Consider the following 26,665-nt stretch of genomic DNA (forward strand, 5'->3'; position numbering starts at 1 on the left):
TGTGTCAGAGTGGGCTGGGTCAGCAGGCCAGAGGGGAACAGGAGGTGAGAGAAAATATAATAATGATAAACACATTCCCAGCCACAGCGCCCACTCCCTCGTCTCTGGGGTACCTTTCAACCTTGTCATGTCCAATGACCTTGCATAATCCTCAGTAAAGGGACGGGAGATTTTAAATAAATGTGTGTATATGTGTGTGTTTGCCGTGCATTTCTAATTTATTGGCCCACTGATTTGCTGATGTGCACGAGGCAGCATGCAGCTCGGAGCACTAGCCTGGAACATCCGGGCTTTGCTTCATTAGGTGCTCACGCCCTTAAGCTGCTGACATTTCCAAACTTGTTCCCCAGTCTTCTAATTGTCATAAAATATTGGACACAGCCACCAACTCTGAGGAAGTAGTGAGGCAGATTTGGATTTGACCAAAATCTTCTGGTCAATGAGGGTCACGTACTTTGATGTCTATAAGTGGAATGCATTGCTTTTTTCCCCCCTGCACACTACAAGAAAAGGCAACAATACAATGTGACTGAACTGGAGAGTAATCATCGACTGCATTAAACAGGTGTGACTTTGCTGGTGCAAAACAAATGTGATTGAAATTTTTAAAAAAATCACAATGAAAACAGACAATGAAATACATGTGTTTTTATTAAGGTTAACAATTTCGTTTTCTTTGTACTATTAATGGTACATTCAATACCACATGTGTATGTCAGAGGTTGAAAAACAACATTTCAAGTTTTCAGTAAATTGTCTTGAGAACAGAATTCAAAAAGCTGCCTAATATAAACATTGTAACAGCTAGATGTTGTTGTTTTTTTGGTAACATTCATTCTTTCTTTTTTAATCACTCATTCACACATCAGCACAAACCGTCACTCACAAATACAGCATCAGACCAATTAACAGTGCATAAAATTCCATTATTGCCCAAAGAAAAAAATGGCAAGTTTTTATGTCAACAGTTATTGCACTACTGCAGAACAAAAGGTTTATACGTTTCAGCAAAAAAGTTCAAACAAATAAATACTCAAAAAATGGAAAAGGACAGTATTATTTGATGTAGATTAGAGAACCTCACACTTAGTAATAATAAGTTTTGCCACTGTATGTTTATTTCAGACTTTCGTAATTAGCCAGAAAAATGATAATAAATTAGTGGTAAAGCATCATGTTATACCTGTAACGCCTTCACTGGCAGCCACAGCATTTCATATGCAAAACCCATTAACCAATTGTGTAATGCAAGTGCAAAATATCTCATCATAATCCCCTAAAGTTATGCACATTATCAACATCATAATGTATATGTTTATACACTGATTAAAGTTTTTTGATTTGAATAGCAAAGAAAATGAAAGAAAACATCACAACAGAGGGAAAATGCTGATGCAACCAACTGCGAACATTTGCATTCAGACATTAAAACTCACTTACATATTGAGGCGATGTACACAGTTCAGCAGCACTAACGAGTAGAGGTGAGCAGTATTATAAGAATTATACCTTCTATCAATCTCTAGAAGGACAGGCGAGTTGGGCCTGTCGCTAACTAATTCTAATAAATACAATAATTCTGTGTTGATTATATATTCACAATTATGATTAAAACTAAAAAAATAAAGAAAAGAATCATATTTGAGAAGCTGATATCAGCAAATATTTGCACTTTTAACCCCCCTGGCTCTAGAGATGGTAATGTTTGTTGTTTGGTAGTCACTCTACAACTTTGGTCTGCACTTTAATAAATCAACAATTTTTAGTTTGTTCAAGTTCTTCCAACATTAAATTATCATAGGATTAATGAGTAATTATGCTGATCCCCTGAGTTTTTCACCACCACCATAAGGTTCAAATGATTGTTCAGAGTGACATCAGCTATTGTATTTCACACAATAGTACAAAACTATGAAGTCACAGTGCTGCTAGCCTGGCTATTGTGGGCTTTTCTTTTAAAATGACCTACAAAGTTATTTCAATATCAAAATGATTGCTGAGTGCTTGAATTAATTCATCAGTGACTGAACAAATGAGTGTGTGACTATGTAGAATGCACAATTATCCACAAACACCCCTTCCTACCGGAAATTGTATTTAGTTAGGTGTTTCTACTTCTCTGGTCCTGGATTTTGCTGGACTCCTTTCTTCTCTATAGCTTCAGCCTCAGCTTATTCCTTTGATGCCTCTGGAGTCTGTTTTGTCTCTTGCTCTAAGACAATCACCTGGTCCTGGTTCTCTATGTTGTTTTGGTTCTGCTCTCTGTCCATTGCTCTATTCTCTTTTTCCAGCATGTAATAGTTGTAGATGTTCATAATGAAGAGGAAGAGGCCGCCAGTCACGATCACTGAGCCACACATGAAGAAAAGGTACTTATAATCACCAAAGATGTCAACCAATAGCCCTGGGTGGGGAAAAGCAGAAGAGTGCAAAAATGATATTTCAAGCAAGAAAGGGTATGTACACCACAGAAACACACCTGGGAATGTACACCATGACACACAAAACACAACAAATCACTGTATAATGTGTGAAATCAACCACCTTACAAGTTTGAAGGTGATGAGTGTGTGGGAGGGAGTCAGAGTGAGCATTGGACAATTTGAGAAAAGCCATTACAGCCTTCCTGGCTTTCCCTAGACCTCTTGGTAGGCAATAAGGAGGCTGCTACCAAAACGAATCAGAAGAGAGACCCATTCTCTGAGCCATAAATATCAAACCCAAGTCTGCAGAAAAGTGACAAATCTGTTTTAGATCAGATTTAAGCCTCCAGGTTTTTAGAGTTTTAACTGCAGCTTCCCCCACTCCCCCACCCTCCACCTTCAGACTTAGATTGATGGCTGAGTGTCACCATCTCTCTCACTCTGAGCATGTGTGATGATCTATCTGTCCAATTCAGTGTATTATAATTCCTTCTTTATACCACTTTACTGGTAAAATGGAAGGTTCCTTTATTATCTAAATAATTCCAGAGAAAGTGTTTTTTTTTTTTGTCCTTTCGGCTTATCACGTGAGTTCAGGGTTGCCACAGCGGATCATTGTCCGCATGTTGATTTGGCACAGTTTTTACGACGAATGGCCTTCCTGACGCAACCCTCCCATATTTCTACCCGGCTTGGACCAGCGCTGCACAGCTGGGCGCGGGAATGGGCTGTTAGGGGTCAGTGTCTTGCCCAGAGACACTCCGACACAGTCGAAGATATAGCTGGGACCGGGAATTGAACCACTGACCCTGTGGTCTGTGGACAAACTTTCAACACAGCCAGTATATACAAGGTTTGTTTATAGTTTTTTTTCTGGCAGACAGTTATTCCCCCCAAACTTTTAAGAAATCTTTGGCTCTATCTGTTGCGACTGCTGTTACTTAACAACACTAGAGACACCTTTTTAGAACAGCACATTATAGTATCTTATAAAAATGAATAGAATTTATGGGCAGTTTCCTTGGTAAGACCTCTTAAGCACGCTAATTACTGTCTTTACAACACATAATTAAGATAACGATGATGTTGGCATGTGGGTGCATGCACTGTACTACACCAGGAGTAGTCACTTTGCATTTGGATCAATTTCAACCTTTTCAATGCAGACTGTATCTGATTGATAGCACTCATCTGTTGTGTGTACACCAATGAACATCACCCTCATTAAGACGGTCCTTGATTAGTTGAGTGGTAATTAGGTCCATCTGGCATAGTCACCTCTTTTTTAATGTATTCACAGCCTAATTATGGCCCAGGTACAGCACTTTAATGACGAGAGTTTGAACTGAGCATTATTAAACACCCAAAGCAAAAGGCTAATTACACCCGCTTACCTCACTTCCTCCTAATTGGATTGACCTGCAGGTTTGGGGGAGCGGTAACAAGCAGACTGGTTAGGGGACACATAACGATTGTGCCCTCTGGAGGACAATGTTAGATGTGCAGGGAGGCGCAGAAGCGCCTCAGAACAGGGTCACACCAGACAAACTTGGGGGCCTATAAATTTTCACCTCATTAAAACTCAGGTTGAAGGCAAAAAAAAAAAGTTTGTCGCTGAGATGATGATTAAATCATGTGCAGCTCCAATATATTATAATGGTCTAGGACACTAAGCAGGCCTCTCTAAGTGAACTTTAAAAGTGACAGATTTATTGATGCACAGGCAGAACTCCAATCAATTACTTTACTTATGGTGAGAACGTTACTGTGTGTCACTGTGCTGAAACTGATAACAGCACTCATTTCAATGCCCTGGTGCATGTTTGGTGCTTCACTGTGTCATGACTGACAGCATTCTTCACTGAGTACAAAATGTCAGAATCTTTTTGCAGTTTTAACAGCTATTTTGGTTTTTTTTTGCTCTAACATCTTTGATCCAAGAAGGTGTGGTTTACAGTGACTTATCAGAGAGTAAACAAGTACATTTTGTACATGTTGGATGAAAACTTTCTTTGTGTGACTCCAACACTCCACTGTAGGCAACATGTGACTATGGTATGACAAACAGTATGATACAAGTGTTGTTTGTCATGGCATCAACCAGTGATGATGGATGATTTCATTGCTCATCTTGTGTGCAATGAAACATTTAACTTGCAAAGGATAGACAGTATTCTGTCTGTCCTCGAGACCTATTTGTCATAATGGGAAACTACAAATAAGTCAACTAAGTTCTAACACTCTTGTTTCCATTAATGATTGACAAAAAAATGCGAGGACTGCCCAGCAAAGTCCACAGAAGCTATAGTAAAGCAGCACCTTGGATGAGCTGAAATTGTGAAATCTTTGGTAGTTTTATATTTATAAACTGTTTTCTACAGGAACTTGACAACCTCTAACCATTGCCTATACCTAAACCAATGTATTTTACAAATCAGGAATGATCAGATATATGGATATCAGATTGGGGATCGGGAGTTCTGTTTTTATTCATTTAGAAATGTTACTATTTCCAGTCAGCTTTAGAGACTTTTATTACATATAATACTTCTGATTTGTCCTGAATCACGAGACAGCTATTTTTATAGTGGGTATTTTAAAACATGCAATCCCCAAAATGGCAAGAATGCAGAGTGTAAATAATACTACAGTTCTTCAGACCATGAACACAGTTGTCCAACACTTAATCTAAAGCCCTGTCAGAGAATTAGGGCTTTTTCTCATACAGTATTTAATGGCCCAAGAAAAGTTAAAATATTCAGCGGTAAAGTTAAAAATACCACTCCCTCTCTAAATCACACAAATCTGATCACATATACATGATACACATGATTTTAGATACAACATAATCCCACATATTGATACCTATTACTTCAAAATACCAATTGTGAACAAACATTCTTAAATCCCCTTAGAAAAAACTTCATTTCTGAAGCTTTTCTTGAGTGTTAAAGTGATGCAGTGACTTTCTGCACATTGCATCCACGGGTACACTGCCAAAAGGAACAGCTAACAACTAATTTGCCTTTAATCTAATAGGAAATCTTACAGCAGACAATCCATGAAAGCCTGAGCAATGAGTACAGCAATAAATAACCAGGACTTTTTTGTGGGCCACTCTTGGACCCCAAACCAACCCTACACCAGTGAAAATTCTGTTCAATTCAGTGCTATGTAATTCAGCATAATGTGGTTTGTATATGTACATTATTCAGTAGCCCCTACTGTTGCTAAAAGTAGAAGCTTAAGAAAATCTAGGTGCACTGAGTAAATGTGCCTGGTAGTGTTTGGTGTGTAGTCTTGTTTTGTTGAGTTGAGTTAGTTGTCATTTATGTAACTTGACAGATTATGTTCAGTGTGCAGTTACCTGCAGCAGGTGGTCCCAGTAGCATGGGAAAGCACTCAATGATGGTGACTAGTCCAACTGCACTTGGGAAGCGTTGATTTCCCATGAGATCCATCAAGCATTCAAATATGAGGGCGAAAACCATGCCAAAACCAATGCCAAAAAATACGGCATAGACCACCAGGAAGGTGTAACTCTTCATCAGTGGGCACAGTAGGTGGCATGTACCATTGAATATCATAGCAAAGCTGAAGAAGTACTGGATTCTGGACCTGATCCATTTGGTATTGGCTACCAGGCCAGTGCCAGGTCGAACAAACATGTCCACAAAGCCTGTAATAGACAGCAGATAGGCTGCAGAGTACTCCTCTACACCTTGTACAACAGCATAGGCTGACAGGAAAACGATGGGTGCATAGGCTCCAAAGATAAACATCATGTTTCCTATGAGGTAAATGACGAAGCCTCTATCCTTGAAGAAGGACAAATCCAAGAATGTAGCATTTTTCATACAGCTTCCTTTAAGCTTAGGGTTGCACTTATTTGACTGTTCCTCTACTTTATTCTGTAGTGCAGAGGAGCCTGGTTTACACGGTACAACAACAGGCCTCATCAGGGCCCCAGCAACACAACAATTAAGCATCAGGCCCCCAAGGATAAACAGGCTTCCTCTCCAGCCAAACTTGTCCAATAGATATTGGTTGAGAGGGGCCAGGACGCACAGAAATACTGGACTTCCAGCCATGGCCAGTCCATTGGCTAAAGGACGCTTGGCCACGAAATACTTGCTGATGATGGTGAGGGATGCATTCAGGTTTAAAGACAGTCCACATCCTGTAGGTAGAAAAAAAAGAAAAACATAATTTTAAAAAGTCACGTTCCACAAATCCTCTGCAAGAAAACCCTCCTAAACCTAAACTCCGAAGGGTACTTGCTAAATTAAATTAAAGACTGGTTCTGCATGGTGCTCATTAAGGTTCCATCTCATTTCACTTTTGCCAGCTAAAATCTCATTACAGAATGCTGGAATTATTTCAGGAATAATTTCTCCATTTAAGTAGAAATAAATTAGAGAGCCTGGGTAACACATTCCCTCTCCTGCCTTCTTACCCAAATTCAATTTAAGGTGACAAGCTACAGGTAGTTGGTTAGGCAGCTTTATTATCTCTTTCTAATGTCAATTTAATCTTCCCCTCTAGTTCTATGAGACAGCTTATGTGAAGAGAGCTTTTTTTGTGTGAATATTCAGAGAGGATTACCATAGAATGATTAAAAAAATATATCAGCAACAGAAATTTTACATAATGTGGTAACAGCAATATTACAGAATCATTAGGGTTTAAACAGGAATGAAATATTTTACTTCTATTTAAAAACAATTGATAACAATAAGGCTACTATGAAAGTCTAACAAGTTACTCCAAGCATTCTATGTGTTGGCCATCTTATCTGATTTGTAGGGGTCAAGATACTATTTCAGAATACTCAAATTTGTCTTTGGCAATCCATAGATCAAACATCAAGATAGGAAGGAGTGGAACCACATTAAAGAACACCAAACAATAAATTATCACAGAAATAGTGAAATACAGTAGTAAGTCTTCAGTGTTCGATGTTTTATGTTTTTCAAACTAATAAAAACAAATTTGCAAAATTATTTCAGGAATTTTTCTACTGATCTCCAGCATTATCCAGTACATTTACTTGATGAGTAACAATCAATAAGTTGTGTAAGTCCCTCAGCACTCTGTACACTATCAGTAATAGTGTTAACACTAGAATGGATAACAATGCACTTCCCACCTCAGGGACTGCTGAGATTCTGTTCTTTTAAGGTGATAAAGCAAGTTCTCCTCTCTTAGCTTCTTCTTTTTTTTTTGCTAATCTTTTACAAAATCGTTTTGGAAACAGTGTTAGGGTTAGGGTTACACAGTTAATATCAATCAACCACCGACTTGGGCTTTGCTGGACACCTTTCGTGCCGACTCTACTGGAGCTGCTACCATGGGGCAGAAATTCAATCGGATCGAACATGTCATCTTAATTTTAAAAAAGAACTTTATCTGTTTTTACATCATAACTATCATAACAGCCATAATTATTTTGCACGGAGCCACTGGAAGCTGTTCAGTTATTTATCATATTACATTATTTTCCAAATACTATTGCTATTACTATTGTGATTTTAATTCTCCAGGGAGGGTCCCATTTCTTCCTCTTCATGTCTTTCAATTTCCATCTAATTTGAATAATTTAAACATTTTTAGCAAAACAAAATATGTGAGATAACTCAATCTAACCACTGTAGCAGGCACAGGTAAAGAGACTGTATAGATCACAAGATGGTGCCCGGATCCCACAAGAATTAGCATAGTGATGTCAATTTCACATTCCCTAAAGGACTGAAACCAAATATTGTGGTATTACCCACCCCTACTGTTCAGCCCAGTTGGGCAACTCCCAGGTAGTCCATAAATTGACATAAGTGACCGGCAAACATTTCAACTAACACTTGTTTGGTGAAACCAAAAACTGGACACCTGGGAACTGAATATAACACCTATTTCTTAAACCGTCACATTTGTCACTAGAACAACCTTTGTTGCTCCGCAATATCTAATATGTGGACCTTTTTAGAACATTCTTATATTGAAATTTGTGTCTCATACACTATATATCCACATTTCCTGTTTTTTAGCCTTTTAAAATGACAATAAGACTGATCTTTATCACCTATGCCAACTGTGGGAAAGCCATTCACTGACTGTGAGGTTTTTTGAATAAATAATTATCAATTTGCACATGCACCCATGCAATACAGGAAGGTGTGTTTATGTGTGCACAAGTGAAAATATGTCTGAATGTCTGCTAGGTACCACTGCCCGATGCCTACATGGCAGTTTGCAAGGGCACAGGGGAGCAGAGCAGGGCACATACATGCCCCCAGGCACCAAACATGGCCCAGCCACTTGCTGAGCCTATTAATCCTTCACAGCAGTTCTTGGCAGGGTAATGAGCCTCGCAGGATGGCATGGATCCCCCATGTGACGACCATGATGGAAGCCTACAGGAGAATACAGAGGGCAAACGAAAGACCATGCACTGTGGGATCAGGGATGGTTCAGTCTTAATTACTGTCCTGGTTCCGGTTCCCTTGGTGTTCCAACTGCACTCCAGGAGCTAGGGCAGATGCCCTGAGCCCCTGACAAACAGCACAGCAGCCCAGTCAAGGGGAGCACATTTGGCTATCCAGAGAATCTGACAGGACCTGAAAAGAGGCCGACTGCCAACCTCCGAACCCCTAAAGGTCCTAACTAGGGCTGATGAGAATGTCAAGGTAAACAAGTCTGGGATCTGTATGATGAAATTATTTGGCGCATTCATTTTATCAAAAACCCAAGAACCCCAACTAACTGTCTATGGATTCAGTAGTAAAATCTATGAACCTGGCTAACTTTTCAGAAAGAAGTATCAACAGACATAAAAACAGGACATTATTTTGAAATTACTGAAGTACTGTACCTCCAATAATGCCAATGCAAAAGTAGAGGTAAACGATGGAGCTCCCAAAAGAAGCAGTTACCATAGACAGGCCACACATCAGTCCACCCGATATAACTATTGGCCGGCTTCCAAAGCGATTGACCAACACACTGCTTACAGGTCCTGCAAGCAGAAAGAGAAGGAGATATTGAGAAAGAAAAGGAGATAAGTTCAAAATAAATAAGTTACACGCATTTAGAGCTATTAACATACCTGCTGCTAGCGGTCAAGGGTTAAGAAAACAACAGGAAAACATACATGTGGTATGGCACTGCTTTAGCAATAAGCAAAAGAATTAAGAAAATCTTCTAGTCTCTTTCAAGGTTACAGTACAACAGGGCATGTGACTCACCTGCAATCATCTCAGGGAGGCCTAACTGCTGAAATATTCCTCTCCACACTTTTGTGTTCACTGCAAAGCCACTTGGTGACCCATTATACTGTACCCTGATAACATAAAATACTACACTCAGTGATCAATCAGCAATTAAACAGCCTTTTATATGCTGTCACTCCTAACTTCATTCATAACCTTGCCTGAAAATGTGTCATTGCACCACATCCTTCTGCAGCGAGCCTTAATGAGAACCCCTTTCTTCTCCTTGATACAAAGACCAGTTGTTTGAATATATATTCATTTTAATCAAATCACAGCAAATATGATGGCCATCTATCAAACTAACATACATGTATGCTGTATAAGCTATTGTGATTATTGAAACTTCACCATGCTTCTACTTTTTAATGAAATGGTGGGAAGGGCCCCTTTGTTGATTGTGATCATTTCAAACAGTGCAATGAACAGTCAGAGGATGACTAAAAAAAATGTCTTAGTGTATGAGGGAAAAATAATAATAATACAGGAAAATGTCTTTTGTATTTAGCTGAATCTGTGTAAACAAAAGTCCACTGGGAAGAAGTGGTTTGTTAACACTTTTTGTTGGTGTTACTCAATTAAATGGCTGTAATTGGATCCCAAAAAACATAAAAATATACAAAACTTAAATTTTAAGCATATTTAACAACAATAGCTGCCTAACAAATTTGTTGCATTCTGCTCATCAGTTTTTGCAGATATTCTGGTGTGATTTCCTCATAACCTTTATGCAGAACTTCCTAAAAGTCTGCTGTACTGGTTGGCCAGGGTTCCTGTACTCTCTGGCCCAGTTTCTCCCACATCAGCTCAATGGTGTTCAGATCTTGTGATTGAGCTGGCAAAAACTTCGCCGGGAGTATTCAGGCAGCTACTTTGTTCACCAGATAATTCTTACAAAACTAGGAAAATGCTTGGAGTCACTGTCTTGCTGCAAAATAATGTTATCCTCAGTCATTTGTTGTGCAGATGGGAAAGCTATGTCTCTTCAAAATGAACTGGTATCCATGCTTATTTAGGTCACCTTGGTATGATGCAGATCAACTACTCTTCCATTGCATTACATTACATTTCAATCTCCATGCTCATTACATTTCCATCCCCATGCTCCACTGATGGTGTCAGGCAGGCGTCTGTCATCTTTTCATGAACTCTGCCTCTGACATGTTTTTTGCTTGGACCCAAAAACCTCAAACATTGACTTATCAGTGCACAAGACTGTGTCAGTCACCTAACGTCCACTGTTTGAGAAGCTTGTATTACAATTTGCAAAGCCTAGTATGGTTTTTTTCTTGGCTCCTCTGCCAATGAGGCCAGCTGACCTGAGTCACCTATTCAAAGTGGTTTCTGTCTAGTTTTATTCAACTTTTTAATCAAGCTTTAACACCTTGGAGGGACATATATGGTCAATTAGACTTTTTGCGAAAAAAATATTTGTCAGGCAGTTATGGCTGAATGTAAAGTTTAACATAAAAATTTTATTTAACAATTATTCACTCTTCAAATACGCTTAAAAAGGAATTGATTTTCATTCTTGTGTGTTAATAAAATAAATAAATAGTATAATAAAATAGTAATACAAAAGTGTGGTTTGGTCTCCATTAGCTAATAAGAAAGATGTTCAGCTCATAAGTGGGAAAATGTTCAACTATGTCCCCAGTGGCTGCTAACTCTGTCTGCTGTTTGGTGCAAGCCAGGGAAGGTATAATACAGCGGTTTTGCCAAGCCTTTATGCTGCCTGCTGCTGCTGTTTTATGCATTAAGAAATTTGAAAAAAGCAGTGAACATGAACCAATACAGTCATGTCATAGGCCACAAAACCAAATACTAAAATACTGCACATAATTAAAGGGAAGTGTCTTTTCCTCCCTTTTCACACTGACATATAGTCCTTTAGCTGTTAATATGAAAAAATTGATTGTTGCAGCTTTAACACCTTAAGCCCAAACTTATCAAATGCATATATGTTTGTTTTTGTCTTACTTCAAGTAAAATACAAAACCCAATTTAGCATGTGGCTAGGCATTTAAATCAGAATTAAATTAAATTCACTGTCTTTAGTGAGTAATGTCATGGAGACATTTCTGTTTGTACTCAAAAATATTGACACAGGATACTCAGCTTTCCTATTATCACAATTGCAGAGACCGTTCCTGGATTTTCAATTTAGCCAGCAGGCAGCAACTTGTCAATCAAAAGCAGGACCACAAGCGCCGTGCTAATATTTTAGGCAATAATAAAACACAGTTTTGACCATCAGAAATGAACATCACATCTTAAATCTGGTTTAGATGTTTTCCCCCCCTCAGGCCTCTGTATATCTTGGAACTGTTGTAGAACATCAGTGTATTTTCCACACTTCATTAGTATCTCATGCTGCTGTAAGCTATTTACAATATGTCATCATGCTCCAGTGTGCAGTACCCTGCTGCTGTTCCTATTCCGCAAACAACATACTTTAAATCCACGAACCAGTACAGAGAAGTTTGGAATAATACCACAACAGTGTCTCTTGATGAATTTCAATGCATTGTTACCCCTTCTGAAATTTGAAATATCCCTTTAGAAGATGTCTATGCATGTGTATGCCATAAGCTGTGCATCACAAATTTGCTAATGCATCTAAGAACACAGATACACACAAACTGCCTAATCACAATAAAGACATTTGACATTTTATCATTTTGAAAGAACTGCCCTCAACATTTGCATCTGCCTCACCACTGTAACAACAGTACATGAAACAAAAATATCCATCCTGCTGTTTATACAGTTGACCAGGTCCCTGCAGGGGTCAAAGATAGATCATCTTTCTCACTGTAGCTCTGTCACAATAGGGCATCTCCCACACGACCACCTTTTCCACTTCCATTATAACTTTATCATTCAGACTCCTTGAGTCAGAGGTTTTCTGAAAAGGCTGTCATGTCTCTCCCATAGGGGCCTGATGTCAGACCCCAGAGTACTGAACCTTCCTCTGATATATTCCCCCTGTCTCTCTCCTCCAATGGGTGACATTGCTGAAGCCTTGCCAAGGGCAATATGATAAAGCCCTGTGCCTGAGCCACAGTGCAGAGGAATATTTCAGCAGTTAGGCCTCCCTGAGATGATTGCAGGTGAGTCACATGCCCTGTTGTACTGTAACCTTGAAAGAAACTAGAAGATTTCCTTAATTCTTTTGCTTATTGCTAAAGCAGTGCCATACCACATGTATGTACTGGTGCAGGTTTTCGACAATCTTTGCAGACATTCACTCAATCAACAGGAAAACCTTAATTATTCTAAAATAAGGTTAGAAAATTTTGAAAGCTCAGCCATGCAACCATTGTGTTGTATTTTAAAGAACAAATCATAATTCCATTTAGTTTTGCCAAAGGTTTAAAACCAAGTTTTCCTTCGGCCAAAGATGAGTATTAAATATTTCAAATAGACAATAGAAAAAAGCAATTATCTGCGCCTACATGTATCTGAAAGCCAACGACAGCACGTTGCCTGGAATTTATGTGTTTGCATTGAGTTCAGCAAAAGTTTGAACCAGGTGCAGTTTTAACAACCTTGCAGGGTTATTTTGCTTGAAGCATTGGCACCTTTGTGCTGTTTCAAGCGAGGCACCTGATGGATTGAAGGAACAGGCTTTTTTGTTGTTTGTCTAAATACAGCCTAAAGGCGTCACAAGACTGATTTGATCACAAGATCATTAACACATTAGAAAACACACAAGCATTTTCTTCCACACAATATGTTTGTTTCCCTTATGTAGCTAAAATCTTTAGAAAACAAAGAGTCTTACTTCTTAATAAGCTTTTAGATACTTAAATGGCTTATGAGTACTAGCAGGCAAACCTTCATTAAGAAAAATTAAAAGCTGTCTGACAGAGGAACAGTGCTGTGTCTGACGCTTGTGCTGGCAATATTAAAATTAGTTACACAACATATTCTCTATACACCTGCAGGTTAAAGCCAGATGAAGCAGTGTCAGTGTTGGTAATATAAATTGAAGTCATACTGACAGCAGTCCACCTATTAGGCAGTATAAAACTGGGTGCAGTCACTCATGTGAAGTCAATTTATCAATTTTCCGCCCAGTCCAAATGAGTTGCACAACAGTTTGATCTCTCTGTAGAGAAGAGCGATACCAGATAGTAAAAGTTTTTTTCTGGTTGCTATAAAATTGGGACTTCCTAAATACTGAGATACCGCTGATAAAACACACAAAGACCTGTTTCTGGAGGATTCCTCTTCCATTAAGAGCCACACTTCAGCCACAGTATTGGTTGGTTCCAAATCCAAACCAAGTAAATGGGAACCTAAAACTGTTTCCCTCTAATTTCTGCACGAACTCTGATGGGGATCACAGAACATTTCTTTAATTAGCAGAATTTCATATTGTAACGTTTTGTGCATGTTAATATAGGATTTATAGGATGATTTTGCTGGCATTTGTAACAGCAGCAATAACTCATGATAACTTGTATTTCCACCTGTAAGAGCTTGTGTCATTTACCACCATTAAACATTTAACACTTAATTTATGTTCTCAAGTGTGTGCTATTGGCCAACAACAGCAGAAACTCTGACTATGTCCTTCCCCTGCGTGAGTCCGTCAACCCCTATATTCTTTAGCAACCAAACTAAGCATCTGGTTGTCTGACCAGTGTCCAGTTGCCCCACTGTCTCCACGACTTGTCACCAGCTATTATATACTGTATGTGGTCAACTTCACCTTCCATAATGCTCAACATTCTGCTGTTTTTAGCCAGTGTAGGTTTTCTACACGCATGCGGTGCTGCTTACAAACCCAGTGTGCAACAGTACATGGCCATAATGGTGACTGATCACATACCACTGACCACTTCGTCTTAGACACATGTGAAAGTCTATAGTCAGCTCACCGTTGTAGTGTGAGCAAGTGTAACTTTTAACAAGAAATGTAAGGCAATTTCAATCATTATCAGTGTTTAGGTGAGTTTGGTGTGTCTGAGCCCAGGGGAAAACAATACAATACAATACAAAGAGACCAAGATTTAAAAAAAGAAAAAAGAAACTGAGACCAATTAACCTTCAGGCTATTATTTGCTGCCCAGTACAAAAGCATTCTCTAGTTGTGTAAAGAGTATTGATTTAGAGGTGTTGACTACAGAACCTGTGATAGCCTGAAAACATGTGACCATCCTTGAAACTGAATTCAAACTGCTCTGCTGAGATTTTCTATTTGATTTTAGTTAGGATAACCAGGTAGTTTACTGATGTAGTATATCTGCTTCATATTATCCTATATCTTATTCCCATCTTATTTATGTATGTTAAAAATATGTCATTTGGCAGATGCTTTTATCCAAAGTGACTTACAATTGAGGGCAGTAGAAGGCAAGCAATAATCTAAGTCAAGGAGAAAACATTAAAATGCTATGAGAGATATAGTTTCATTTACTGGAGAGCATTATATAATACTCAGAAAAAAGTGGGCAATGCAGGGCATTTTTTAGCTATTGCTACGTAAAACATTGAGATGTGCTCACCACAAAAGAACCCCTTATACTGGAGCTGCTCCCAGCTGACACACAAAGTGAAACCATTCATGCTCACATTCCCACCTACAGGAAATATCGTCACTAATCTACCTAACCTGTTTTGGGGCTGCAGAAGGGAAACAGGATTTGAAGAAAAAAACACAGAGGCACAGGGAGAACGTGAAAATTCCCCACAGATAGGCCACAACTGGCGGGATGAACTGCACCACCCACTACAATTTTTGAGCCCTTAAATTAATTATAATTTATGTCCTCAATATAAATCACTATGCAGAAACTGAAAAACAAAAGAGGCTATTACTGAACTGAGGCCCACAGAGCATTATGGTCCTGCTTGACACAGGCAAAGACACTATACTGTCCACAACAATTAATTACAATTAAGTAGGCCTTAAAAAGATCTGTGCCTAGACATGGATATTATTAGGTCATATCCACATGGAACAAAAACAATTCAAGTTTCAAAGATAAACGCCGCCATTAAACAAAAAAATATCTGACTCTGATCTGACAGTGCAAATGTATTCACATACAATTCCACTCAAGGCTCCTGATAATACTGATTACTTTTGCTAATGGGCTGACCAATGTAACAAATCCTGATTGAATCAACTCACCGCCCGCATACATGGCTGCCAGCATGATAGAGGAAATCCACGCTATTTCACTGTAGCTGGCTCCTAAGTCCTCTTGAATCTCTTTGAAGAAAATGGAGAGGGCTTTAGGTGTGGAGTAGGCAAATCCAATGGAAATGTGAGCCCCAAACACCACCATCCAACCCCAACCACCATCCAGGGGTTTGTAGCCCAACTCATTTGCTGGTGCATGGGGCATGTTCCTGTTCAGGTTTAAAAAACATGAAATAATATTATCAAAACCACAAAATACATCTTGTGATTACGAAATATGAGATGACACAGTTTGTAATGAAATACTTAATGATGGTCCTACTTGCAATGCAGAGGAGATGTTTTATTTAAACATAGCATAGTCTACTGTAAAGTTCAGCAAACAAGTAGCCAAATTTCATACTAAAAGACTGAGCATATATTATTTGATCAAATATGAAATTGGGTGACTGTGGGGCAGGAGGTAAAGTATTTTTGTACCAATCCCACAGTTGTTGGTTCAATCACCAGCTCCTCTGGCCACATGTCAATGAGCAAGATACTGAAACCCACCTTAGCTGCTGTTGGTGAGTGTAGGCCAGCTGCATAGCAGCTCCCCTGCGTGTGTGTGTGTGTGTGAATGAGAAGCAGCATAAAAGCACTATATAAGTGCAGAACATCTGACATGACAAAATGTTTTTATTGCTTCTGATGCTGTGAAGTTTGTGTGCATTTAATTTGTTTTTGCCACAACAGGAAGTAACTAAGCAACAGTTTAACAATGAGATGTGGAGGCTGTGTAACCATCATTTAGGCATCTTATAACAAAAACATAGAGATCCACAGATGCGAAAAAGGGGTATCTACCAGTCAGCTGATTTGAACTACCCTTCGGTGTTTGTTTATTTATTAATAAATATACATATACCTATCATTATCTCCCTGGTAGACACAGACTGTGTTTCATTATCCCAAATATATTAACCCCTGGTATTTACTACTTATACTTTGAGTATTTGCAACAGAAAGACAGCATTTTGTAGCTGTAGCCTACATGTGAAAACCATACTAAGTTGTGAGAAACTGATCAAATATTTATAATGATTATAAATAAATAAAAAAATCCAATTTCTATTACACTTCTTCACGGAGTAAGTGAAAAAGTCATTTTGCTTCTTGATCTTGTATTATATAATAGGATCCCACTGGAGCCCAAAATATTTCTCGTTTTGTTGATAAAGCTGACACTGAACATTCTTGTTTTTAACCTCAGTCCTGCCTTTTTTTTAAATGTAAGCAATAGGACAAAGTGACTAAAACCTAAGTGGTTTGCTGATGTTAAGAGGGGCACCTTTGAGTAATTTGGTAAAGGGAAGGGGGTCGAGACCCCAGAGCCACCCCCTATGCACACTGCTGGTTGTCAATGAGCGTGAGCTGAACGTTTTTGAGTCATGGCCAACAATGAATTCTGCATTCACGCGACCTTACGCGTGATTGATGAGGCTTCTGGTGTAAAGCGTAGCTGCTAAGCTATGTGTTAATACTGCTGTTTAAACATCTGTAGTATATATGACTCTGCTCCAAGTAAAACTGTAATAGTCCAGCAAAAGACGCGTACTACTTCTTGGTAGAAACGTTTTTTTACTAAAACGAAAATACACGTTGCAACTGTGACACTATAACGCAAGTTTTGAATGAACAAAGGCCGTGTTGTCGTGTAAGTCCTCCACGCGGCGTCGGACCAGGTAAGTTCCCACGTGGACGATGATAGAAAACGCAGAAACAAAAACTTCCAGTTTAAAACGTCCATGAATTAAGGACAGACACACTCATAATTCTGATGTAGTTTGACTAGACCTTACCTTTCATTGACTTCGCAGCCCGTTTAGCTCCACAAAGTGACCAAAGGTTCAGCCTGCTGCTTTATTTGACGCGTGTCACGTGCCAACCCGATGGCCTGGGGGGGGTCTCGAGTTGTCTTCGTTGAGTAGTTTCAGGGCAACAATTACAACTTCTTATTCAGCAAGTCATACTGCCAGCACTGCCTCACACTGTTACTAGATCCTGCATATACATATGATCCATTTATTACGGTGGGTTTGTACGATGTAAACCATTCAAATCCAGATTTATTTTTAAAGCCCAAATTCAGAACCATGTACCACTTGCCTATAACATGGGCACGCGCTGTCTGAATTAGAGACAGTTTAAGACAACTGAATGTCCAACTGTTACTTTAGATGAGTAAGGGAGAAAGAATGCTTGTTAAATAACCATTTACAAATCCCCAAACTTTATTTTTAATCGTTTTATTTTCAAATTATGTGCAATGTGAATTTCACAGTTGAGCTCAACCACAAATATTATCCAAAAAACCCCAAACAGCCATACCAGCAAAGTGAGGAAATGCACAACGATCACAATGAAATAGCACCCATAAGCGATGCATGTAGATGGCCAGAATGAGCTCTACATGACAGCCACTAACTCTTTAACACAGACAGCTTTTTTCTTAGCTTGATGAAGTTTATGACTGGTGTTTCAAATGTGACGTAACAGTGGAGTTACTTGATCTGTAATGCTTACGTTTCGGTGAGGTGGTAAATACTACTGTACTACAGAGGAGAGAGGGGAAGGGAAGAAAAATCAAAAATGTACCAATCGAGCGGTTAATCCTTTTTTTTTTTCCTCAAAAGCAAGATTACTCTACCATAACTAAATAGGTAATTACATCTAAGAAAAGAAAACAGCCACTGGAGACAACAACAAAAAAAGAAAAAAAAAACACATCTATTTTTTCTCACGTTATAAAATAAACTGAAATTTAAAAAACTGTGCAAGTACAGCAAACCTATAGTACAGTATATTACACATAACAAAAACATTTAAATACAGTACTGTGTATCAGTAGAAATCCTGAGAGTTCTCTGTTCCTGGTTCTAAAATGGCCATCTGTAGACATGTGGATGAAGCTCAAACTTTCTCTCACCCTTAATGAAGGGCTATTTGGATGGCATTGTTCAAGCCAGATTCATTTAAACCAAAACATAAAAATAAAAACAATCTGCTCAAAGTCAGTTAACAGTGGATCCTCAAGTCGTTACTGAATGTGGTGTTATTTTCCATGTAGATCTCTTTGATGATTGCAATATGGTTAATAAAAACATTTATAATAGAGGGACACTTTGTTAAGAAATAATACACGGGAAATGTGTAGTGCAAAGATGACACAGGAACCTGCATGAGGAAACTGGCGGCACTGAAAAAGCCACACTCTGACAGGGGACGCCACTTAGTGGTGCCATCACGTCTTCTATACAAGATTGTCCAAAAAAAAAAAAAAAAAGAGAAACAAAGCAGCACCAACAGTTTGTGTCTTCTGTGTGATGGCGTGTAAAGACAGACTCGTGGCTGAGTTAGCACACAACCTTGGGCCACCCTCTTGTTCATAATCTGCTTGTTCAGGAGGGTGCTTAGTAAAGTTTGCAGTTAAGGACCGCTGAAGTGGAGAGTGATTCAGTGCAATGTTGAATAAGACTTTTCAGATATTCTTCATCAGGAGATAGTTTGTTTTTTTATTCTGATGTCCCTTTTATAGCCACAGGCACACTGGCATCCCAAATGATCTCCACTAAGTTACGCATCACTTCAAGCTGTGCCTATGCAACAGCCAAACAATCATTACTGGAACCCATGTGATTTTCACTATCAGAAACAAGCACAAAACAAATAATGCACTTTAACTAAAGGTAATATAATGCAATATAGCCTAATCACAGTTCTGTGAATTATTGCTACCACAATAGTCTTTTCAATGTCCAGATCAACCATAACAAGACCTCAAGTGTTTTTTTGGCATTTAAACATTTCAGCCTTTTCCCAAATGATTATAATCAAATGTCAAAGAACAACCTTTTCACACAGTTGCTTAATAAACACATTGGCCTCAAACATCCCTTTTCTCCTAATCAAATATCTCTCAAGTATCTGAGGTAATCCTGTTAGTTGGGCTGAACTGTCCACTTAGTGTTACCATACATTTGACTCTGTCCTTGTTTCTCCAATGTGGAGAGTGAGCATTTCACTTAAGCTGTCTTCACATGTGACACAAAATGGATGCCAACTCAAAAGAGTGGGGAGTATGAGCCCCCATGCAAATGGAATCTCAAAAACAAAAAGACAATAAGAATAGCTCAGAAGTCACACATAGTGTACTGTTTGACACACTGACACTTGTGAAGGAAGAGAGGACCATAAAAATATACATGTTTCAAAAACACTAAGTTAATGTAAATCACAAGCACACTTCAAATTTAAACTCATTTCTAAAATAAGCCTAAAACAGACACACAAAAAAAACACACAGACACACAAACCTCAGAGCCAGCAACCTACTAATGAGCTAATGTACTCATCTTACCCGTATGAATATATAGTTTATATAGTTATTTTTATATATATATAGATTTTCACTTTATGCTGACACTTAGCATCCATATTTCAGAGGGCACTTTCATCTTGCCAAGACCCTCATTTGCATGCTTATTTGTAAAAATCCTTACCTATATACGAATCTAAAACAAAAATAGAACAACATGGCTCAACAACAAGCAAAAAATAGGGTAATTGCACTTATGATTCATTGTACGGTTTTGTTAAACAAGCATCAGTGTGGGTAGTCGGTGCTCTCTAGGAAAAAAAATACTGCAATCTTTAAAAGCACCTCCATTTTGATCATGTCAAACCAAAGTTTGAATGACTTAAGACTTAACAAAAAATGGTCCTCGTGGTGCAAACCCAAGGTAACACCAGGCACATGGCGGACAGGACCACACTATTGGGATCACAAAACGAGCTCAAAGCACTTTCTGGAGACACTGTGGGTAAAGTTTGGCCACCACACATTCAAAATGGCGACCCAAATCCCAGAGGCGGTCAGGTGTCTCATAGACTTTGGTCCAAACATCTGCCTCATCATCGTACTGGTAAAGGGAGTTCTTACGGCTGGTGCGAAACACATGCTCCTCCACCATGACCTGTGTGGCTCGTACAAACAGGTGTAGCTTGCCTTGCAGCAGCATGGCCTTGATATACGGGCTTGTGGCTTGGTCAAATGGCAAATCCCTCTTACGGCTCCAGGTGTTTTTCTCAATGTCGTAGACCTCCACAGTGAAGGTGCGCTGGTGATTCCTGCAGATACCAGCAATATAGTAGATGCAGTTTTTGTACAAGGCAGCCAGACCCTGGCTCCGAGGGACGCTCATTGGGGCCAAATGACTCCAATAGTCCTTACGGGGATCAAAGCAGAAGAAATATTCCCCTGCAGAAACCAAGGTAAAGCGAGTTTAGAGTTTGACTTTCTCTTTGTTGTGCGTTTGTCATATACGTGTTGAAATACGTATGCATTTTCAGGTAATTAATGAGAAATATCACATGATCATAGCTACCTTCTGAATGCTATAAACACTGCACAGGCTCCCTTCAAGTAGCTTAAACTCACCTTGGAGAACATAGATGCGATCTCTGTACTCCACAGCACTGTGAAACTCCATGGCCACAGGCATGGGACTGACTGCTGTCCAACAGTTGTCCCTAGCATCATAGCACTCTACTGATTTTAATGCATTTCGCCCATCGCCCTCATAAACACGGCCTCCCAGTGCATAAAGCTTCCCACAGCAATGCACAAGCCTGCAGCCTATCCTTGCTCTCAACAGTGGTGCACGTGGAAGCCATCGGTTGCCTGCATGTTCATACTGCCAGAAGTCACTCTCTGCTCGGTGGTCTATGCACACCTCGCTGTTGCTCGGCCGGTAGCCACCGGCAATATAGATATCATTCTCTGAGGACACCAAGATGCCAACCTCCCGGAGATCATTGGGTGGTTTACAGAGCTTGAACACCCTTCCTGTGGCTGTGTCTAGGCAAGGCACTGTCTGCTTCTTCCCTGAGTGTTTGTGAGCGGCATCAAAGCAGATGATCATCTCAGAAGCAGTCATACCCAGGCGCTGTGGGCAACCATTGGTGCCAGTCAACCGGGCCTTGGCCTCAGCAGGGTCTTTAGACAGGGACAGGGCACAAGCAAATGGGGCAGGTATCCGACTGAGAAAAGCCTCATCCAGCAAGGGCAGACGGATGCATTGGGAAAAAACTTCATCTAGGTGGGCCTCACGGCCAGGTAAATCGTGCTCCAGCCAGCGGACAATGCTTTCATAAACATGCTCTTCTTTCTCTACGTTGAGGTCATCATTGTTCAAAATACTGACCAGCTGCTCCTTGGTCATCTGGAGAAACTCTTGCTCCCGTGAAACACACAAAAACTACCACAAAAACATAATGTTTCAGTTTATAGCATCAAATGAAAACAGTCACAGACCTAACGCTGTTATAAGACAAGAATAAAACTAAATGTCTTATTTAAGAACCAGCTTTATGGTCTTAAGAAGCGCATTAGAGAGAAGTTGACCAATGTTTTTTTATGTAAACCTGTGGAAATCAACTAATCAACAAAAAGATTGCACCACTTCAATTAATTTAAATGAAGTTGGAGGATGGAAATTTGATTAAAAATAAAAGATACAAAAGCTACATAAACTTTTTGTTAAATTAATATTCCGCACCCTACTGATTTCATTGCATTTCACCCATCACCCTCAGAAACCCGGCCTCCCAGTGCATTAAGCTTCCCACAGAAATCCATAGGCCTGCAGCCTGTCCTTGCCCCTTACTGTTAACATCTTCTATTTGTTGTGGCTCCTCTAAGGTAAATGCCAAGTAAATCTGTTTTTGTTTGCTGGTTTCTGACAGGAAAGCAGGAGTAGTTTAGTGTCATTTTTTTGTGATGCTAACTTTCCCAAAAAGTCACACAAATTTGTGAAATTAACCAGCATGAAATGAGCAAATTATGACACAATTGTGCATTACTGTGAACCCAACTGTGCATTAAAGCTCATACCAATAAACCTCACATAAAAAGGAAAGAGAAATTTAGGAGAAGATTCTAAAGATATTCTTGCACGAGTCTTTATTTTTTTTAACCAACCACAGTTGGTAAATTAGAATGCAAATAACCAATGTTGAGCTCATGTTAAACTGACCTTCTTGCGAATGTAGTCCTGTGAGCGTTCCCTCAGCTCCTGGTGCCCATAGGCATCAGCAAACATGTAGACCCCAATACAGTTCTGGGGATCAAGCCGACTGATCATGAACTGGGCACACTGGTCTTGAAGGGCAGGAATCTGGAAAATGCTGGCTGCAGTGAACAGGGCCTGAACATTGCACTCAGAGAGTGTGACCCTGGAGGTGTAGGCATAGTCTAAGACAAGGTGCATGGATTCAGATTCCACGCCAACAATTCTGACCTCACGCTGGCTGCTCTCTGTAAGGCCACTGGTGAACATGGACCTGGTGGTGGTGATGGGAAAAAAACATAAATATTAACCTATATTTATCAATTTCTATGTTATGTATTTTCAGCTGCTAAATTATAAAAATTAGTATGCTATCTCTATAAACGTTGAACAATGGTTACCTAAAATATGGGCTGATCGCTGCAAGGACATTCCTGTGACATGAAAAAGTCTTGCCATGGTCCACTTCTACGACGATATCTGTCAGCTGTGCTTCATCATACAAAGCTTTAAGCTGCTGAAGGATGTTGCAGGCATGAACAGCATCTACCCCGTTGTAGTTGGTGGTTGGAGGTGTCCCATTTTGTACTTGTAACAGCTTCCCTACCTCTGATCAACATAGTACAAAGAAATTATTTTCAACTATATCACCTTTGAAAATTGCATAGATAGCACACAAAATATGATATTCTTCTACAGACGTCTAGTTGAAAACCAAATGACATGATGCATGGTCATAAAATTGCCCTGTCACTTTTATACAGCTGTCCACTATAATGATAACTTAAAAATAAATATAGGCTGATGACAGCAGCTGTACTGTTTCCTACATTTACAAAGAACACAAGATGAGACAGTTGCCAGACTTTTAAATGACAAACAGGCTATTACTTTAAATAATGGGAATAGTAATTATAAATTAAAATCATGCAAAAATAATAATGAAATGTTATATATGTTGAGCAGGTAGATTTACTGTAGACAAATGTTACAGAGACAGCGTGCTGCAGCTAAGCCTAACGAACTAAAACTTTTCAAACAAATACCTCGTGTTGTGCAAAGCTAACTCCTTGACAGGACAAAGACTCTCAATAGAGAACTACTGTCTCGCCAGGTAGTAGCTAGTTTGCTAACACCTCGAATGATTGCCCACTGCCTCCTGTAAATGTTCGGGTGGCTATTTAAACTGATCGCCAACTTTACCAATATAGACAATTGCATAGTCCGAATGCGAGTGGCTGTTTAGACTGCTTATCCCGTAATTAGCAACGTTAGCTGTTACGTTCGCTAGTTATCGTGCGAGTTTAACTTTTAGCAGAGAGCTAGGTGCCGAGCTAATGTTAGCAGGCTTGTCTGGACACAACATTGCGAGATATAAAGGTTGATATAAACCTCAAATGTATTACTCGCAATCTTCCGGTCTAACTAAAACATTGTTTTTGGAGATATATTTGATGTTTTAGCACTCATATCAGTAACTAGCAATATATCTACAACTTGTCTGACCGCTGTCTCCGTCATAAACAAGCCTTTTTACAATCAGCTGTGTGTAGCAAGCGAACCGGCCGAAAGTTAGCCAGACTGCTAAAGCTAACGACATTGCTAGGCTAACGATAACCAGCACTTTTGATGAGTCGTTTAGAGCCTGCCCTCTTTTATCGTGAATACAACATGTCACGGCCTTTACCAATACTGTACAAGTCTATTACCAACGACCGTATAAACCAATAATTTCTAACTTTAAAAGTCACGATTGAAGTCTGATTAGTATACAAACAATTAAGATTTTTGCTAACCTCCACTGGCAGCCATTCTCTCTAGTCTGTCTCGGGGAACACCGAGAAGCGTCACGGATTGTACAGCGGAGCCCCGGAAACAAGGAGCAGCCAATCACAAGAGAAGCACTGATCCTGCACCCAATCATATTCCTTTCAACTCAAATGGGGAAAAAAGTTGAAGCCTGTATCGGCAAATTGTACACAGTAACAGAATTACAGACTATACTCAGTATAATCACATAAAAAGTTAAAGCAGCTCGGGTATGCAGGTGCAAGCAGAGCTGACTTAAGCTGAAAGGAAACACTGTTGGCGCCTGGGTGGCTATTCAAAGCTTTTCCTTGTGTTCCTTTCCTCACAATCTTACAGACCTACTCAAGGTTATATATATATTGTGATATCTATAAAGATTAACAAGAGGTATTAATCGTTACAACTACTACTAGTTTCAAATACATTTTGTTACCATAAAATAATTTTCCAATCGCAAAGAGTATGCTGTGGTTCAAATAGCCTGGCTTAGTTTCCATACAATGACCTGAATGAATGACCTTTAACCTTTAACATGACAATGGGAGTGGGAACATTGTTTATGTCAAAGTAAAATTTGTAACAATCTCCATGGTGGTGATTTCTCCTCCTGTAGCAGGAAATTCGCCTACAATGATGTGGCTAAAGTTAAGGGTAGTGTAAGGTTGTATACTGTGCCTCTGCAAAACGTGAAAGCTGCAAATTAATGTGATTTTAGTGGCTTCATGTTGACAAAATACTAATCTTTCCATTACGTGTCATTGTCAGTTACAACTTGTGGTAAGCTATTGTCTATTTCTTTTAATTTTTTTTTGTCCTTTCAGCTTATCCTGTGAGTTCAGGGTCACCACAGCGGATCATTGTCCGCATGTTGATTTGGCACAGTTTTTAAGCCAGATGCCCTTCCTGACGCAACCCTCCCCAATTTCTACTGTGTTTGGACCAGCACTGCACAGCTGGGAAAGGGAATGGGCCGTTTGGGGTTCTGTGTCTTGCCCAGAGACACTTCGACATATAGCCGGGACCGGGGATCGAACCACTGACCCTGTGGTCCGTGGACGACTGCCTTACCAACTGAACGCTAATAGTTTTAGAACTAATTGTTGAAATTGTTCTACATGTCATCATACACCCAGGCTTGGTTTTGAATATATTTTTTGGTCAGCTAAATGCAGTATCACAGTAATGTTCTGTCCATGGCCTTCCTCACACATTTCCAACCTCAACTTTCATAGCACAGTGTGCTTGTGTGGCACTGTTGGCAAGAGCACACTCAAGGCCACTGTTCAATACAAGTCAATGAATAAAAAATTTCACACACAAATTGTTTGGATGTCTTCCAAAGACTGATTTTTAAGAGGTGTTTTTAAAGGATGACAGATTTTTTTTTGTCACATTAAATAGGCTAAATTTTCACAAGAACTTATCCTCATTTACACTTTGAGTTTGCTTGCTAAATCTATGTATTAAAGTTAAATTGGTAAAATGTCTCATTCAATTATTTTTCATTGCCTACCCCAAGGCGATAAAAACTTGATATTTAAATAGAATTTGAATGTTGGCAGATTAGCTTATTATGGCTTATTATGTCCCTTGTGTACATTGAACTACCTCTGTGTTTAAAGTGTGACATACATACACTGTAAATATAGCTTTCTCACCTTCCCTATATGTGTAGCATGTTTTCACATTGATGTTTAACTATCAAAAAACATTCCTTTCTGATGGTGATGTATTCTATGACCCCTGGGTCCCAACCATCTGTCATGTGAAACTACAGTTGTTTTTTGTTTTTCAGTTTTTTAGCTTACGGCATGAAGGTATGACAGTATTTTGTAATTTCTACTAAACTAGTCAAAAATATGCAGTAGCATTGTTTCACTGTTACTTCACTATAATCAAATA

The 26,665-nt window shown here is 39.3% G+C and overlaps 2 protein-coding genes across 2 annotated transcripts; both read right to left on the bottom strand.

Moving 5' to 3' along the window:
- Positions 1–641: 641 nt before the first annotated feature.
- On the bottom strand, positions 642–17,817 carry LOC137127750 (monocarboxylate transporter 2-like). Its single transcript, XM_067505119.1, has 5 exons — positions 17,687–17,817; positions 15,834–16,054; positions 9,292–9,435; positions 5,791–6,603; positions 642–2,404 (listed from the first exon to the last, which is right to left on the bottom strand). Exons 2-5 carry the CDS (start codon positions 16,048–16,050, stop codon positions 2,172–2,174), a joined length of 1,407 nt encoding a protein of 468 aa, XP_067361220.1. The 5' UTR covers positions 16,051–16,054; positions 17,687–17,817; the 3' UTR covers positions 642–2,171.
- A 300-nt stretch (positions 17,818–18,117) lies between these two features.
- On the bottom strand, positions 18,118–24,837 carry kbtbd8 (kelch repeat and BTB (POZ) domain containing 8). The gene is made up of 5 exons (XM_067505118.1): positions 24,751–24,837; positions 23,356–23,563; positions 22,922–23,228; positions 21,325–22,144; positions 18,118–21,144 (listed from the first exon to the last, which is right to left on the bottom strand). Exons 1-5 carry the CDS (start codon positions 24,764–24,766, stop codon positions 20,681–20,683), a joined length of 1,815 nt encoding a protein of 604 aa, XP_067361219.1. The 5' UTR covers positions 24,767–24,837; the 3' UTR covers positions 18,118–20,680.
- Between the last annotated feature and the right edge of the window lie 1,828 nt (positions 24,838–26,665).

This window comes from Channa argus, chromosome 5 (assembly GCF_033026475.1).
Source record: "Channa argus isolate prfri chromosome 5, Channa argus male v1.0, whole genome shotgun sequence".
NCBI classification, from domain to species: Eukaryota; Metazoa; Chordata; class Actinopteri; order Anabantiformes; family Channidae; genus Channa; species Channa argus.